The sequence below is a fragment of the Zeus faber genome (assembly GCF_960531495.2).
Source record: "Zeus faber genome assembly, chromosome: 12".
Taxonomy (NCBI): Eukaryota; Metazoa; Chordata; class Actinopteri; order Zeiformes; family Zeidae; genus Zeus; species Zeus faber.
Window position 1 is genome coordinate 18,585,458 of NC_137196.1, and position 18,073 is coordinate 18,603,530.

Genomic DNA, 18,073 nt, shown 5'->3' on the forward strand with positions numbered 1-18,073 from the left:
CACGGGTCTGTGATTGTAGCGAATTTCCTCCGCCTCTTGGCCCAGGTCCTCCGCCTGCTCATCCCTGTCCCCCTGCGGGGGGTGTCTGCGGGGGTTCCTCTGGTGGGCGTGGTCCCTGCCGTCAGAGAGCGGGTCCGCGCCCGCCTGGACCTGCTGGCCGTGGTTGTTGTGGTGTTCTGTGCGGCGGTGCTGGTGGTGGTGCTGGTGGTGGTGGTGATGGTGGTGGGCGTGCTGGGTTCTCTTTGGTTCGGTCCTCAGGAGACGCTCTTCCTCCTCTCGGTGGCCGTCCCCGGCCCGATGCTCCTGGGCGGGGGCCAGGGGGGCGTCCTGGTCCAGGTGGTTATCGTGGGAACCTTTCCTTTTGGTGGCTGCGGACTTCTTGCCTTTCTGCTCGTCCTAGGCCAAAAAAACACCCCATAAATCACACACGGACCAAATATACTTCCACTGTTGAGACTTGAATGAATGCACGTGCACACACATACTCAATCGATACATCGATCAATTAATCAATCAACCAACCAATTACATACTATAAGTTACACACAAACTGCACTTTACATACTGTAAACAAACACACATATTGTATGTATAAAGGGTATCTGTACACAGACACATATTCCCACAAACCGCAGCCCTAGCACGACCCTAGCAGGAAAGTGTCTTCCTGATGATTTCCTAGATTTCTGTAGAATCCATCTCAGCTATAGGGGTGGAACCAAGCCTGACTCGTTTGACGGCGTCTCACTCACCAGCAGTGGAATGGCCTTATTTCTGCACATTCCCCGAGTGGAACGGGATGAGATGGAATGGGAAGAAATTAGATGAAAATGTCACATGAATCGAAATATTTCTGATGAACACTTGACAAAAGCTACGGGAGGAGATGGGATGGGAGGAGGTGACGAAAAAATGAAACTCTACATCACAAACCGCGGTAGCCATTGTTTGCCAGCAGTTTGAGCAGTTGTGGCTGGTGGAAATCATACAGTTGTATATTCCTTTTCAAATATTATTATTATTTTATATATTTAATTATTATTATTATTATTATTATTATTATTATTATTATTATTATTATTATTATTATTATTATTATTATTAGCGATGCACCAAAAGCGATGCCAGTTTCTGATTGAGGTCTTACAGTAATCACGGGTTAGGAATTGGATAATATCCACAATGCAAAAAACGAATACTAAGAGCATGTCAAGCATCGATGAAAAATGAACAGCTATAATTGTATTTTTTTGCTTCAATGTCTCTAATGCAGAAATTTTTTTTATTTCGGTACATATATGTCATGCATCATGTTCTATTGAGATTACAGAGAAGCAAGTTTTATGTTTTAGAAAACTGATGCTTCATTCTGTTTTATTTGATCTTATCTTATTTTGGGCAATTGTGGTCATGTTCCACGACTTTTCCATGAGTGGAAAACCACGGCCACAAGCACATGGGAACACATGGCTCTGATTAGTGTTTGGCCCGAAATCAGTTGTGATTCACATTTGTTCCTACGTCCCGTCGGTGTGTCGTTTCCGGCACCTTACCAGCCGTACCTTGGCTGCCGAGGGGCTTGTGGGCAGCGTGTTCTCCGCCAGCTGGGCCACCAGCGGGTTGGGCGGCTCCATCTCCGGAGGGTGGGTGGCTCTCCAGTACGACTCCAGGTAATCTGCAATGTGCTCGCAGGCGTCCGTCAACTGGTTCTCATCCAGGATGACATCAAACATTTCCTGGAAGAGGGGATAGATAGATAGATAGATCTTATAATATTTATAATATGTAATATATTGTGTGCTGATCCTGTCTGCCCATAATTCCTCTTTATATGTTTGCATATGTTTTCGTGATGACGTGATGATTGTTTTTCATAGGATTTCATTTTGAGCAGAATTTTGGCAAAAAAAAAAAGAATATATCCAAAGCCGCAGGCCGAAACCTTCCACAAAGTTGAAGTAGTATAAAGTAGTATTGAAGCCATATTTAGCGCGTAAAAATATGGCTCTAATAATGATATGTGCAATAAAAGCCAGTGTGTAGTGCAGCCAACACACATCATTATAAATAATATAAATATATATAGTGATGGAAATGCACACTGTAGTCAGTGGTTTGTGTGCAGGAGCAGGGAAATCCATCTGTTATGGCTTTCTGCTCTACTTTAACCTGAACCTCTCCTCTACAGAATGGTAGAAACGTGCTTTTCAAAAGAACAATCCCCCGATGATAAAGTTTGTCCGTTATTGGGGCCAGGGCGAGATTCTGATAAGCGGACATTGAGCACGGCGTGGAACCAACCCAGTGCCTCCTTTTCATGCTCTATCTGACTGTCGATGTCCTCTCTGCTGTCATTGATGCTTGTTCTGTTCCCTTGGGGGGTCTGTGCTGCTGCTCTCCCCGCCTTAGGCTTTCCGTGAAAGGGAGGGGAGGTCCCAGAACAGAGCCATACCCCCAAATATACCTTAAGCAATTGAATAAAGGTTTCTTTACATTACATTACATTTAGCAGACGCTTTTATCCAAAGCGACTTACAATTGTTCAAACACCGACGGATGCAGCCATCAGGAGCAATTAGGGGTTAAGTGTCTTGCTCAAGGACACTACAGCATGCTAGCAGGAGGAGCCTGGGATCGAACCAGCAACCTTTAGATCACTAGACCACCAGCTCTACCGCCTGAGCTACCATCCCCATTCTTTGACTAACTGTGGTCCTGACTGCAAAATAGATAAGGTCGTTGGGATGCAAAGATATACGGGGGTGGAACCGGATGCTTGAATAGACTCCAATATCAGTGACAAACTTGTGTGGATAGAAAAATTATAATTGAATTAAAAAAATGACAGAAATGAAAGAATATGGGTAAATGTATAAATAGAAAATCGAAATATGTATAGAAAAATAGTAAAGAAAAGTAGAGAAAGACACGACGAAAAACAGAAAAAAAGTTAAGAATAGAGGTTAAATGTAATGTGATGTTTTATAGTAACACTGTAGTTAATATAATATAATATAGAATAATACAATACAATACAATGTGATGCCTCAGCAGCCACTAGGCGGCACTCACCGGTAGACACTGGGCCAGTTTGTCTGCTGCCACTAGCTGTACGTTGAGATGCTTGGTCTGAGACTTCCCTCGAGTCTTTATTAGTCTGGTCAACACCTGGAAGAGCAGCAGGGCGGAGACAGGAGATGGAGAAGGACGCGGGGAAGGACGATGTGGACGTCAAACACTCATACTCATACTCTCATTCCTTCATCAATAGAACCAGGTGGCAGTTACCCAGGATAAAAATATAGTCCATATTTACTTTGAACACTTTATCTCCATTATGTCATTGAATAGTCTTCAATTTGAATTTTCGAGGTCTTAATGTCACCACAAATACATCAAGTCTGGTTTCCTGCGAGCGGGTTTGCATGGGCCGCAGAGTGTGTTCAGTGCCTTGCCTTGGGCGAGGAGATCTTGACGTAGACCAGGATGGGGGCCAGCGAGGTCTTGGAGACCTGCAGCGGGTGGTTGACCGTGTCGGCGTCCAGCACCACCAGCTGCAGACTGCGGGCCAGCTCGAAGATCCGCTCCACTTCGCCCTGGATCTGAGCTGCGCCGGAAGAACCACAACGGAATCAGCTTCTTTTGACCCAGACACACAGATTTCTCTCTCTGGGTCGTCTATCGTTCCTGTAGATTTTGTTGCATGGACTATATGACAGTTTGCAGTCCATAAACATGGACGCTCTGGGCGTGCTAAACAGGACATACTACTTCTTGTCATGAAGTGAGTACTCAAGATGTCTACCCCCTGCAATTTCTTGTCGGTGAATGCAAAAATAGGGTACAGAAATATAACATTTAACTTATATTCTGTTTAACTGTTCAAGACCTTGATTAATTTGGTGGATCAATGGGAAGTGGTTTCTGGTTAATGTGCAACAGATAATTAATTTCAATATAATGTACAATAGATAATCCATGTCAATACAATTCACATATTTTGAGGAAAAAACATATACAAATGTGGACGTTTTTTGTTTTGATTCGCCGATTTTTGTCAGCAAGGCTAAAATCAAATGTTACAGTATATGAACGTAGCCTAATTTTGCACTACACACAAACCATACAGCAGGCAGATGAAATGTGTACAACTTTAGAATGTCAAACTTAAAATTTTGAAATGACAAACATTAAAAACATGAAAAAATATAAAAATATTTGTATAATTTTTGCATTTGTTGCATTTCTCCTGCAGTTCCTTCAATGCCCTCTAGGGGGTATGGACCCCAGATTGCGGCCAAAAATGTGCATGCATCAGGGAAACTTTGTCCTGGGAGGCCTGCGAGTCTTCCGGAATCTTTGAATAAGGATCTGTGATGAATTGACCCGTCCTGAACTCCCATTAATAAACAACGGCTGAACGGAATAAAAGCATATGTTCATAGCTTATGGGACGATAAATATAGTGTGTTAACATTGAGGGAATGCGGGAAAAAACACGCCGGAACAAATCAGCAGAGAACATCAGCTTGCACTCGATAGTGAATCACAGCCTACTAATGATAAAACAACAAATAAAACAGAATAGAAAAAGCAATACGATGTTTGTTGCTATGGATATAAGGCAAGATGAGAGAGTGGAGAGGAACTGGGGCTTCTGTTGAAGATACGTACCGGCAGCATCTGGGGTCAGAGAGCATCAGGGAAGACAGAGCAGAGAGAAAAATAAAAATAAATCGAATCCCTCCTACGTTTGGTACATTTAGTATTTGATCTAGAAGTAGAAGTAGACATTGTCTTTCAGGCTTCACCCAAACAGTGAAACCTGGCTACGCCTCAAAGGTCTAAGAGCCTATTATCGGTCATTTACCGAAGCTTTATTTTAAAGCGCATGGACCACAAACAAATGTACACCAAAGCTTTTTTTTTTTGTTTTACACCATAGTTTACCTGAGCTCTACATAAGGGGAGCGAATATGATTTCCAGTAAAATACATTTCAATTGAGAGTGTTGGGAGTGTGATGATAGACAGGTCTAAATGTAAGCTGGCATAGGTAAGTATACTGTAAATTATATACAGTATATATGGAGAAGTGGAGGGTATAGAGAATACACACTATATATAATTAACAGTATAAATAATATATATTCAATCAGATCACACATCCTTTGGATACCTAGATTGGAACGTGTGTTGGACCGGTCCATTAAGGCCTTTTTGCCGGGGTTATTGAGAATGGACCGTTTCGCCAGAGAAATGTCTGCTGTGACCCGTGTAATTGTAATTCTATAAAGGAAAAAAAAAAGAGAGAGATAAGTAAGTGGACTGTTTGCACTGTTCGGAATATTTGTCGTTGATTCATTCATTTGGAGGAAAATAAATCACACCAGGACTCACCTGCCTTCAAAACGGTGTTTTAAAAAGTCGAAAAGTGCTTTTTGCATCATATCTGTAACCTGGAAGGTAAGACATGGATTTGGATTTAGATAATGCGCCATTTCTGCTTAAACCAACACGTGCTGCTATAGTAATATAAGACTATAGTAGTATAAGCCCGATAGTGTACCATCATTAAAGCATTTAAATAAGTTCTTAAAAAAACGTACCTCTAATCCCTTTAGCGATGGTCCCATCAGCACCACGGGACGCATGGTAGGCACTACGTCGTACATCGCCACCTGCTCCCCCTGCAGCCCCCCACACGAGAGAGAGAGGGGACGCTTCAACGGAGGACTTCACCTAACGGACGCCATTTTTGTTTTGTTTCCTCTTTTGTTTTAGCCGGAACGGCAACATTGACACCAACGCTCTGCTTCCCCTTCTCTCACTGTGGCCATGCCGGTCAGTTAGCTCACGACCGCAAAATTGACCTTTTTCATTTTAAACAGGGAAAACCCCCGGTTTCAGAAAATACAACTCCGCTCTGGGATTTCGATTCAACCACGTGTTTTGTTTTTTTTTTGCTGATCAGAGGTCCAACTGATGGATCAGTGCCTGGCTGGAGCAAAAGAAGTGAGATAGAAGTGAAATAAATAAATGACAAACTGTGCAACGCTGGCCAGAATTCCTTGATCTCACATTTACGCCGGCTGCGTCGCATTCTACGTATATTATTCATACTCTGCCACGTGTTTGGCTCCTCGTTCGATTGATGGCAGCTTTTTCTGTAAATCAAAGGCAGCGATTGAGCGATGAAAGTGCGCCTGGGGCTCTAGTGCAGGCGAGTGGAACTACAGTGAAATAAATTGATGAATTGTAAAAAGTGATTTCAAGCACGAGCATGCCGTGTGTCTTTTCTTCAATTTAATGTGCCAAGTGCCCATTAAATCGAAATTTTCCTTCATTTCTGCCTAAATCGATTAAGCGTGTCTTAAATTGTGTCAAATGAATTGAATGAATCATTTAATAATTGATAATTCCAACTTGAGCTTGTTTCTGAACGAAGGATAAGTTCAATGAAGTGGCATTTTATTTGATCAAAGATTTTCCTTTCAAAGACATTCTTTGGGATCCGCAAAATGACGTGAATGTTAATAGTTGCACTCACCGGTTTCTTTTTAACTTGCTGATTAGCTGTTTGTGGGGAAAAAGAGGGTGTCAGCTCGCACAGCATAAGCATGAAAAATAAATGGAGTTTTTCTTCACACAAACCCACTCCGAACGCACCTTGTGAAGGAGGGGTGTATTTCTTGGCGTTCATATCTTGAGTCGTTTGAGCGGATGCTTTGCTGAAACGAAAAACGTAAAATCGGTTCACACCAGAGAGATAGAATTGGGGGTCTTAAGTCTGTACTGGATCGGGGGAGGGGGGTATTGTAATTATGTATTATGTAAACCATTTAATATTAAGAATTAAAGGGCTGAGCTCGCTGATGCATCTAGATAATTAAAGTTCATAACCGACACATATTACCACGTAATGAGCCAAAAAGTACAAATTATATGTTGCAGTTATGTATGGAAACTTTGGCCATCCAGTTTTATTTTAGCAATTACTGACAAATCAGACTCATCGTTTGGTATGAATTTACATATAACACAAGAAAGAAATCACCCTTCTCAATCTTGAATCCGTCTTGTCGTCCATTGTTCTACTGCGGGATTTACGGGTTCAAATGCGCGTCCCCCGCCGACGTTAAACAGATTCGACGCGACAATTGTGACCCCCGAATCGTCCGCTATTTCATGCCGCTCGACGGAAAGCGACCGCGAAGCGGGAAAAGCGGAGCGAGAAGAGGCGAGGCACGTACTTGGCTAAGGCTTTGGCAGCTTTCCTGGCCTGCACTTCTCGCCTGATGAGGATGGTCTCCAGGTTGACGGGGCTGGGGATGAAGCCCACCACGGCGTCCTCCTTGACCGGCCGCCCGATCCACCACTCGTTGCTGTACTTCTGGAGGACGGAACGGAAACGGGGCACGGCTTCAGCGTGTTTTTAAACTCTCTCACTTTAAACCTCTGCTACATAACGTTGAAAAAGATAAAGAATAAAAAATAAAAACGCCTTTGGCTGCAAGCGGTATAACTGCATATTGATTTTTTTTATTTTTTCCCCTTCGCTACGATTCCTTGAAACAGTTGGAGAGTCCAAAAGGAGAGCAAGCCAAGGCCAAACAGAAGCATATTAGTGTGCGTGCGTGCGTGCGCGCCCGTGCGTGTGTGACAATTATTACAATAAGACCCGTGTTGTTGCACTGTGATAACACTAAAGAATGATGGCGGCATAAAATGAACGAAATAAACGCACAAATTAAACGAGACTGTTGATCGTAATTCTTCGTATGATATTTAATGGGCGATTTAAAAACTCCCTTCGCCGAACCTCTTTGACGTGCAGAAAGTCTCGGGCCTCGAAGGTGACGGCCTGCCCAGGCACCGGGACGTTGTCGTCGTCCGCCGGCGTGTAGGAGAAGTTGCAGCGCACGGCGAACGCCACGGGCTTGTACTGAGGGACACAGGGCGGGCGGACACACGCAAGATGAAAGAATAAACACGTTGACCTTTGCGTTAAAATGACCTGAGCTGCTCTCGACCTGCGGAGCATGAGCGTGAAATATGGAGTAAGATTTTAAAACACGGTTTGAAAACGAGTGGAACATATTGGACGAAGGAATCGATCCCATTTTACAGGGAGCGGGAGCTGGGGTTTGTTTTCAAGTTTGTTGTGCGACATTTGACTTTTGACTTGATTTAAGCTGGACTTGCAATTTGCAGAGGACAACCCATAACCCTTCATAAGGAGAAGAGATACTTGATGATGTAGGACTCTGTCTGACGGAGCACCATCTCTCTATCTGCCAGTCTGTTCATCTGTCCATCCATCCATTCATCCATCCATCCATCCATCCATCCATCCATCAATCGATCCTTCCAGCCATATATCTATCCATCCATCCATGCATCTCTCCATCCATCCACCCATCCATCCATCCCTCCATCCATCCATCCATCCATCCATCCATTCATCCACCCTGCCGTATATCTATCCATCCATCCATTCATTGTCCATCAATCTATCCAGCTGTATATCTATCGATCGATCGATCCATCCATCCATCCATCCATCCATATATCCATCCATTCATCCATCCGTATATCCATCCATCCATCCGTCCATCCATCCCTCTATCCACCCATCCATCCATCCATCCATCCATCCATCCATCTATCCGTATATCCATCCGTATATCCATCCATCCATACTGTATATCTATCCATCCATCTATCCATCCATCCCTCCATCCACCCATCCATCCATCCATCCATCCATCCACCCGTATATCTATCCATCCATCCATTCGTTGTCCAGCCATCTATCCAGCTGTATATCTATCAATCCATCCATCCATCCATCCATCCAGCCTTATATCTATCTATCCATCCCTCCATCCATCTATCTATCCATCCATCCCTCCATACATCCATCCAACCATCCATCCATCCATCCAGCCATATATCTATCCATCCATCCATCCCTCCATCCATCCATCTATCCATCCGGCCATCTATCCATCCATCTGTGCATCCATTCAACCATCCATCCAGCTGTATATCTATCCATCCATCCATCCATCCATCTGTCCATCCATCCATCCATCCATCCATCCATCCATCCATCCATATATATCTATCCATCTCTCATGATATTACAGCATCCTTCTTTCTCAGTGTAGGAATCAGCAGAAAAAGCTTCTGCATCTTCTCTCAGTAAACTAGAGAAGCCGGGATTCCTCCACATGGAGTCCCTGCTGGTGTTGTAATCCTAGCGGAGGCAAATGTCAGTGACACACCGATCAAGCCGCTAATTAGTGCATTTTGGAAAGTTGGGCCCACTGGGACAGAATTTCTGGTTCACTGTGGGCCGCGTGGAGCATGTTTTGTTGCTTTAATCGCAGCGCTCCACTGGGAGCACATTAAATCTGCAAGGGAGGATTGAATTCGATGTTCCATGGGACGAGCTGTAGCCGGCACTAAGGGAAAAGGGTTAATTATGTGAGTTTACTTTCTAAGTTTAGACATAAAATCCTGTCTGCAACGACCTCCATGAATTTATATCAAAACATAAAAAAGAAAAAAGAAAAAAAACAAAACGATCTTCTCATTATGTCTACTAACAAAGGGATATTTATGGCCTGGGTGGATGATCTGGTCTGTGGGTTCTGATGAAACTACAGACCAAAATGATGTTGTCTGGGTGGATGTAAAGTCGCTGGTAGCTAGTGGCCATTGGAGAATGTCAATAAGTTCATTATGATCCGCGAAATCCCCATCTGCCGAGTGAAATACGCAGTGCTGTCATCGCCACGCGAGGGTTTGGTCGTGCGCTGTATCGATCTTGAACTTATTTCATCGGAGAACACGTGGAATCTCCTCATCATCATTGACACAAAGGCCAATTCCTGCGTTTACTGCTCCAGGCGTCATACCTGATGAGATTACGGTCCCATTACGAGCCCTTTCTGGGTCAGCGATTTTCAGAAGATGTGAATATGTGTAGGATTCTAGGGCATTAGAAACTGATCCCACGCAGTCGTATTTTATTGGAATCCATAAGCCGCACCTCCTCTCCGTCCTATTTCTGTTCTGTAATTCCATTCCAGCAAAGATGTGGTAAACCAATCTGGAATAAAAGCCTCTGTCCTTGTACGGAAGAAGAAAAAATGTAATTACAGCCAGAGCGCATGAGATCTGAGTGATATTAATAAATGAAATAAACAAATGAACAAATAAACAAATAAATGCAGAATAAAAAAACAAATCACTATCTAAATGAATGGTCCTCTATTCTGGGATCCATCTTTCCTGTATCATATTTAAAATTTGATAAGCCAGTTTCTGCTGCATCCTGCCTGTGCTCACTGTGCTAATACTCGGCATCCAGCCCAAAATGGTTGACAAAGCAATAATGATTGGAAGCGCTTTGCGATCGCCGGCATCCTTGAACATTTTTCCTTTTCAGACTTTTCGGGAACATAAAACCATTGTCACGGCCGTGGAAACGCCGCTGCCTGACTCATTCTAACGGCACGATATCACTCTGCGCTAATCCCATGTCATGCCTGTGTTTTTTGTAATCACATCCTCAGGTGCATTAGGTTTGAAAGACGAGGTTGAGAGAGGGAGAACAGGTGGTGTTGGTGGAGGTGGAGGGTGTAGGCTGGAGGTGGAGGGTGGGGGGGGTGGGGGGGGGGTGAGACAGGACTCACCTTGGCCTTCTCCAGCTGCACCTGGGCATTCCTCTCCTCAACGGCATCCGAGTCATGACGCTCTCCCTGGGGAGAGAGGGAAAAAGTGTGAGGGGGGGGCAGAGACAGGGAGAGGGTGACGGAGACAGACGGGGGAGAGAGCGAGAGAGAGGGAAGAGGAAAAAGACAGCGTGTGACAGTGGGGGAGGGAGGGAGAGGGAGAAAAGAAGACAAGAGTGGAGTGAGACACCAGCAGTTAAATTACATTAGACCACAATTATTATTATTATCATCACATTGGAATTAAACTCCACCTCCCTCTCCACATCTGATCTCAAGCTTCTTTAGATCATATGTCGAGAAGGAGGTGGAGTTCCCTACTTATTATTATTATTATTATTATTATTATTATTATTCGCTTCCTGCTGTCTTGTAATAGAGGTGTGGAGGCGTAGCAGACCCTGCGGTTCCGTGGGGGAAGGGGAGAGCACCGGAGGAACACTGCCTGCGGTTCCGGGGACTGGACTACGCCGCCTCGGGCGCCCAACAATGGCAGAACACGGTCCGGAGGTGGCTGCTTCCTGATAATCGACCCGGTGGTCCATGAGCAGATCCTTCTCTACCTTCCAGCCAGGACCGGCATCTTGGTCCACTGCCACCGCCCCGCCAGCCTGGAGGCGGGTGATTACGCTGGCGGAGAACCGAGCCAAGGTGTGCGGTCCCAAGGCAGCCTAGCCCCCGGGAGCTGGCGTGAGGTCTGACCAAAGGACCAACGGGGGAGCTAGCGGGACTTCGGCTGCAGTTAGCTCCCGCCTGTGGCATTCCTTGATTTGGGGTATGAATTGGCCAGGGTTTGGTACTTTAATGAGGGAGGCTAGGGGAGTGCGCTCAGGGCCAGTAGGGAAATGTGAGGGTTGCGAGGCGCGCGGTGACGCTGAGGGGATGTTAGTGCTTGCTACGAGGTAGGGAGCGGAGGAATCCCCACTGGGGTCTGCCCCGGTTCCAGTGGTCCCCTCCACGGAGGATTTTCCACTCGAGCAGTCACAGGACGATGCCCTACATGTGGCCTTCGAGCGTGTAGTGAAAATTTATGGCGACTTGGTGCACCCAGCTTTGAAACTGGGAGACAAGGTGTTAGTGGTTCTCCCTCAACCAGCTCTAAATTACTCACGAAGTGACAAGGACCCTTCGTGGTCACGCGGCAGGTTGGGGACATTGATTATGATGTTGAGCGGTCAGACAGGGGTGGGGCGATTCAGATTTAACCTCCTAAAGCAGTCGAGGAAGAGGGTGTTGTGTCTCTGGTCACCCCGGTGATCGAGGGGGAAGCTACCGATCCCACTCTTGCCCTGTCCAGTAACCATCGCTTGCCGGGCCAGAGGGAAGACGTGGCCACGTTACAGCTATGCTTCTCTAATGGCTTTTCCCCCCTGCCAGGCCGCACACCGCTCATACACCACAACGCGCAGATGACCCTGGGGGGTAAAAGTACGCTTGTGGTGTATTGCCTGCCTGAGCCCAAACGCAAAATTGTACAGGCAAAATTAGAGGCCATGCTGGGCATGGGGGTGGAGCCCCATCATGCTGGTAGGTAAGCCCGATGAGTCGGTCCGGTTCTGTGTAGATGGCGCAAAGCTGAACGCAAAATTTGTGCCCCGGGTGCAGTGTGCTAAATTTTTCACGACACTGGATTTAACTAAGGGCTACTGGGAGATCCCATTGTCTCCAGAAACTAAGGAAAAATTGGCTTTCTCCACTGTGTACGGGTTGTACCAATTTGTCACACCCCAGCCCACCTTTTTAGTGTCTCATGGACCGGGTGCCGCATCGTACGCTGCCGCCAGCCTCCATAACTACATCCTGGGACGCCCATTCACCCTCTTTTGGGACCACGCCCCGCTGCAATGGCTCCACCGCATGAAGGATACCAACGCTCGGATCACCTGTTGGTACCTGGCTTTCCAGCACTTTAAGTAGCAGCTGGGTGGCCTCCCAGCCTAAGCCGGGTGGTGGGGGAACGTGACAGCCGAGGGACGTGGTCAAGCCGTGGTCTGCGGGAGGTAGGGCTGGCTTCTTCCCGCGCCGCTGCAGCTTTGCCGAGTCAGCCTGATCAGCCTCATTAGTGCTGATCGGTCCAACTCGGCTGGGAAAGGTTTTTTTTATGGGTTGTTGAGCTTGCAGTGACATGAGGAGCGTGGTGAAGAGACAGAGTCTGTGACCAGAATGCTACCGCCGACCAACCGATCAACAAAGTTTAATATTATTTATGTTCCCGTTTCGCAGCCAGCCTTTTTGTTGGTTGCTTAATAAGATCCCCCGCCTGCGCGAATTCTCCCTGCGACATGTGTCTGTCTCCCTCCTTAACCCGTACCTGTGGGTGGAGTCTCCCACAGTGCCGCATCGGACGCCTCGTGGGGCGTGTATCTGCTTGACGTGGCTGAAGTAAGACGGTTAAAATCCTTGAGGTGGCACTGGCCGCGATATGAGACAAGGTATCGTCTGGGATTTTGGGTCTCATATCTTGCTGTTCCAATGAATTATATCCACGTTCCTAATGACTGTTTCCCAAATATTCTTTGTGTGTAAATATCTTATGAAAGCACCAGGAGTCATCCCCAAAACATCCCCAAATTGTCTTCATCGAGGTGTTTGTCTGAAAATATTGTGATATTTGATTTTGTCAATATTGCCCAGCCCCTACTCACAATCAATCAAATCACAAACAGCGATGATACACTTGAAGGCTTACGCTTTGATCAATATTGTTTGAGCAAGTGTAAGAATAAAAAAAACAATAACAGAAAAGGAAGAACCTCAACTATGCCAATCCTTCTTTATTTATCACCGTGGAAACCCACCAAATAACAGTGAAATTACCAAACAGCATCACCTTCCAGATATGCTCTGGATATCGCATGCCGGGATCACGAGTCGTCCGTCAAGACCTTTTAACGCCTTTTTCCTGGTATTGAGCCATCAAAGGCTGTTCTTTTCAGCTCCCTGTCAGGAGCAGTTTGTCAGAGGAAATAGCACAGAGTGACAGTTTCCTTAGCACGGATTTGTGGATCACCGTGTCAATCACCCTGGCAAAAAAATAAATAAATAAAATTGAACGGGGAGAGGAGGAGAGTGAGGATATTAATCCTCCATCATTTGTCGCCGGAGTGGGAGTGAGAAGCAGAACTGTCGACGTGGTCCGAGATGAATAGAGGTTTGAGCGGAAGAGCAAAATAGAAATGGAGGGAATTAATTTATGTGTGAAGGAGTGCGGGGCACGGAGAGGGAGTAACGACACAAACGAGCGGGGTTGGGTCATCGGAATTGAGAAGTGGGACGCTGAGGCGCCCCAAAGATTGTAAATCAGGGAAATGGGATTTCGGCTAAAATAAACCTTAACACGGTTTCCGCGATAAAAACCCGACGATGACGGCGAGCTCTAAAAGTCTCCAGGGACGGAGGATAAGATCCCGACGGGAGGGAGAGAACGACAAAGAGACTGCAGAGGAGAAGGGAGCGGGGGGCAGGAGAGGCAAAAGGACGGAGGAGGACGAGAAGGCAAGGAAGAGAGAGAAAAGACTACAAAAGACAAACACGGAGGAGGAATTCATATATTTGGGGAGGGACTCTCGGGAGAGAAATGGAAGTGGGTGAGCACAGGCGTGGGTGGTGCAAAGACGGAGGAATAAGAGGCCAGGGGAGAGAATTATGCAAGCAAGAGTGGAAGAGGAGATACGAGCGGAGGAGAAGGAGGAAGCATGCAGTATATCACTTCCCCCGGGCGGAGGGATGCCCGGGCGCAAGTTTTTTTTGTTTACCGCCTGCCACCGACATCTGTTCGCACTGCGACGGCCTCTCCCGCTCGCAAAGTCACACCGCCGTAAAATGATTAACCAGCGCTCAGCTCACTAAGCGCTGATCAATAGTCGATGAATGGAACGGTGAAAAGCATTGATGAGGCATTTACCGTCCTCCTGTAGGATTCCCCAAAATGCTTACGGTTGCATTGTGCAACATATGAGTATTAATAAAATATATGTGCTTCATGAATGAATTACCATTTTAATATTACACCGCTATAAAGGTAAAAGCCTATGACAGTGTAATAATACATGTCTGCTATTCATTGGCTTGGAGCATCGGAACAGGAAGACAGATTTTCTCGATGTATTCTACAGATTTAACGTTTCGTTAATAAAACTTATATCGCTATATCCCTCTCTCCATCACCCGCTCCTTCCCCTCTGATAGCGCTTCACACTCTCTCTCTGAAGAGCCTGTTGCAGAGTCGCCCCGGCCCATTACCGTGATTATGTCGCTCAGCAGGTGGGGGCAGGAGGAAGCTAGAGGGGTGATGGAGGGAAGGATGGTGGTTGGGAGGGAGGGAGGGGGGGTGTTCATAGTGTCTCTTTCTCTCTCTCCTCTCTCGTAGTCTCTCGCCATGAAGGTCACCCCTTTCCTAACTAAAAGCGGTTACACAGCTTTTTCAGCATGTGCCAGGGGAGCGCATTAGGAAAAGTGTCTGATGGTGACTGGCTCCATCCCCAAAGTCACCGGAGAGCCGACCAGCCTGGAGCCTCCACCTTCAAAAGCCTGGAGCCTCCACCTTCAAAAGGCTGGAGCCTCCACCTCCAAAAGCCTCCGACTCCAGTGCCGGGAGCTTCCAGCCTCCACCTCAAAAGCCAACTCGTCTTGGATGCAAAATTCCCCGTGGCACCAAGTCAGTCGAATTAGCAAGTTTTGATGTGATTATATTTTCCCCAAACAGACATGAGGATGAGTCAGACTTGAAGTGGCGGTGGAGCTGTCACAATCATTACACAGCATATTGACCTCACCGGAATTGATGATCGTTGCTGAAATTGATGATCATGACCGCCCTAGGTGGCAGTCAAGCATTTTAATTAGTCGAAACAATCATTATTTACTGAGCAGGGAAGAAATTTAAACGACTTCTGCTGTCAAGATGTTCTCATAATTTCAGGAAAACTCCTAATTTGTAGTTTTGACAGTTATGAATCAGGCTTCACTCTAATTTTCATAATTTCATCATTTATTTCATTTGCAGCACAATTTATTGCAACGTATTATGCAACCTGTATTGTTTTGTCTTTTACTAGTATAATGTGACTATGCATTGAGCTATTTTGGGTTTTTTATAGAGCTTTTATTTTTTTACAATTATATTTATTCAAATATAGTATTTGCAATAATACATTAGGGTTACATTTGTATGTCATATTATGCATAATCAATATAGATTTCAATATTTAAACACAATACAATTTGATTATCAGATCCGTGTATGGATACAGACCCATCAGCTCATCCATTCAAGCAGCTATTGTTTACAAATAAACCCAAACTGATTTATTTTCTACTTATTTATTTGTTTCCCTGCTCTGTCCTTGCACAAGGTGACGTTCAGTCGCCATGTTCCGATTCGATAGCAGCAAGCGCAGCGTTTCTCTCTAGCCTGCGGTGTGCGTTTGTGCCACTGACGATAGCGTTGCCTATCGCACACGCTGTGAACACATGGGAAGATTGTTTCCATGGAAACCGTTTAAGAAAAAAACAAAACTGCAAGCAAAGCAGACGTGGGCCATGATGATAGCATAGTGGATCGCCCCATCCTAAATTGTGGGCTTTCGGTGAAGAAAGAGCCATGGGTGAAAAAATTTTGAACTGTTGACCATCCTTGGAACATGCTTGTCAGGTTAGAACAATGACTCCATCGCAACGTTTTTCAAATCACCGGAACCATCGACGGATCATTGAAGACACATCTAAATCAGGTATCCGCAGAGGAGCTACCGAAATAACTCATAGATACTCCTCCCCGACACCGAGGAGGAGTCACTTCTGCCGTCACCCGAGATGCATCGAATGCCAAAAAGTCAACCCGGCATTAAAGCAGAGAAGAAAAGTTGAAAGTTTACACGACAGAGAGGTAGTGAAGTTACAGAACCAATCCACATAAGCGAACTGACAAAGCGGCGTCTGGCACCACCGGCCCTCTCATGCCGCAGGGAAGGTAACGCCCAGCGGAGAACACTTTTCCTGCCCGGGGCGGGAAAGGATGGACGTCTGTGACGCTGCCGGTTGGTTTCGGAAGAGTCCATTTGAAGCCTCAAGTTTGGGCTTACACTCCCCGGCAGAAGATGTCTCGGTGTGACGAGGGGGAGCGAATGAAAACCGGCCAGACATCCAGAGGAAGCAAAAAAAAACTAAAACCCACCCACGCCTACCTCGAACCCGAACAAGAGACTTCATATGATAGCCCGCCAAGCGTACCTCTTTTTAAGCCTCAATAATCTGTTTAGGAAACAATCACTATGTAAATCACAACCAAGACACCCATCAGCAGAAGGCAATTTAGCTATTGAGTGGCTCGTGGAAATAATTTTTTGACTAGCGTTTCTCCTTTTTCCATTGACTTCCATTCGATCTGAAGTTTTCTGGATCCAGCACGTGAAAACACTCATTCCTAATGAATAGATCTAAAGGGTTGGCATTGAGCTTAGTAGTCTTTTGATTTGTTCTCTATCTATTTAACTGTTACTTATGTATTTATAAATGTCCGGACTCTATGTTACCCTCTGTGCAAAAGAAAACACTTGCGAGAACTCTTCACCGTAAGCACATTGGTTGCCTGACCTGTAGATGGCGGCTAGGGACAGGTTCAGAGAGCTGGACACCTTCAGAGAGCTAGACGGGGTTCAGAGAGATAGACAGCTCTGGCAGCTTTGAAGTCATTCCTGTGCTGTAATGTGACCGGGGCTTAAAAATCCATCTTTTCGGGTCCCACCCGAACCCTTCTACCCTTCTTCCCTCATCTCACTTTATTTCCTCTGAGACACTTTGTTCATTTTTTTTTTCATCCCTCCCTTATTCTGTGAACAATTTCATTTAATTCCGGGATTTTGATCCGGTTATTTGCTGGTATTGAACAGCGCTGACTGCTGATGACGCGCAGTCGGGTTGACTACTCAGACAAAACACTGTCACTTTGTATGAAAGTGTCTCCTCAAATGATATAATGTCAATACAAACAGTGGTAAATGGTCTTCAATGGATACACAGTCAGAGCAATGAGCCAGGTTTAAATACTGTAAATGTTAACACCGATTGCACAAAACAGGCAGTTTGGGTTGGATCGGCTGGAGCCCCTCCTACCCTCTGCCGTCTCACTGAGCTAAGTGGCACTTTGCGAGGGCACGTCTCCAGGGGCGTTTATGCAGACGATGAGGTCAGAGACGATTGGCTGCCGTTCAGGATCTGTCAGAGCACCCCCCCCCCCCCCCCCCTCCGGTTCCGCGCCGTGATTTTTCTTGGCGGGGGTGACGACAGGTTTTTCCGGACCCTACCGGGACCCTTTCAGACAACACGGCT

At 45.9% G+C, this 18,073-nt stretch overlaps 1 protein-coding gene across 1 annotated transcript in view; it reads right to left on the minus strand.

Moving 5' to 3' along the window:
- cacnb2b (calcium channel, voltage-dependent, beta 2b) overlaps positions 1 to 18,073 on the minus strand; it is a gene marked incomplete at both ends in the record, with an annotated part of 31,597 nt that overhangs the window by 375 nt on the left and 13,149 nt on the right. The window contains 12 exons of the mRNA XM_080010408.1: positions 4 to 396; positions 1,563 to 1,736; positions 3,073 to 3,168; positions 3,456 to 3,607; positions 5,179 to 5,288; positions 5,400 to 5,458; positions 5,609 to 5,689; positions 6,550 to 6,575; positions 6,669 to 6,730; positions 7,253 to 7,392; positions 7,822 to 7,944; positions 10,706 to 10,771. Coding sequence (XP_079866534.1) covers positions 4 to 396; positions 1,563 to 1,736; positions 3,073 to 3,168; positions 3,456 to 3,607; positions 5,179 to 5,288; positions 5,400 to 5,458; positions 5,609 to 5,689; positions 6,550 to 6,575; positions 6,669 to 6,730; positions 7,253 to 7,392; positions 7,822 to 7,944; positions 10,706 to 10,771 — 1,482 coding nt within the window. The remainder of the gene's footprint in view (positions 1 to 3; positions 397 to 1,562; positions 1,737 to 3,072; positions 3,169 to 3,455; positions 3,608 to 5,178; positions 5,289 to 5,399; positions 5,459 to 5,608; positions 5,690 to 6,549; positions 6,576 to 6,668; positions 6,731 to 7,252; positions 7,393 to 7,821; positions 7,945 to 10,705; positions 10,772 to 18,073) is intronic.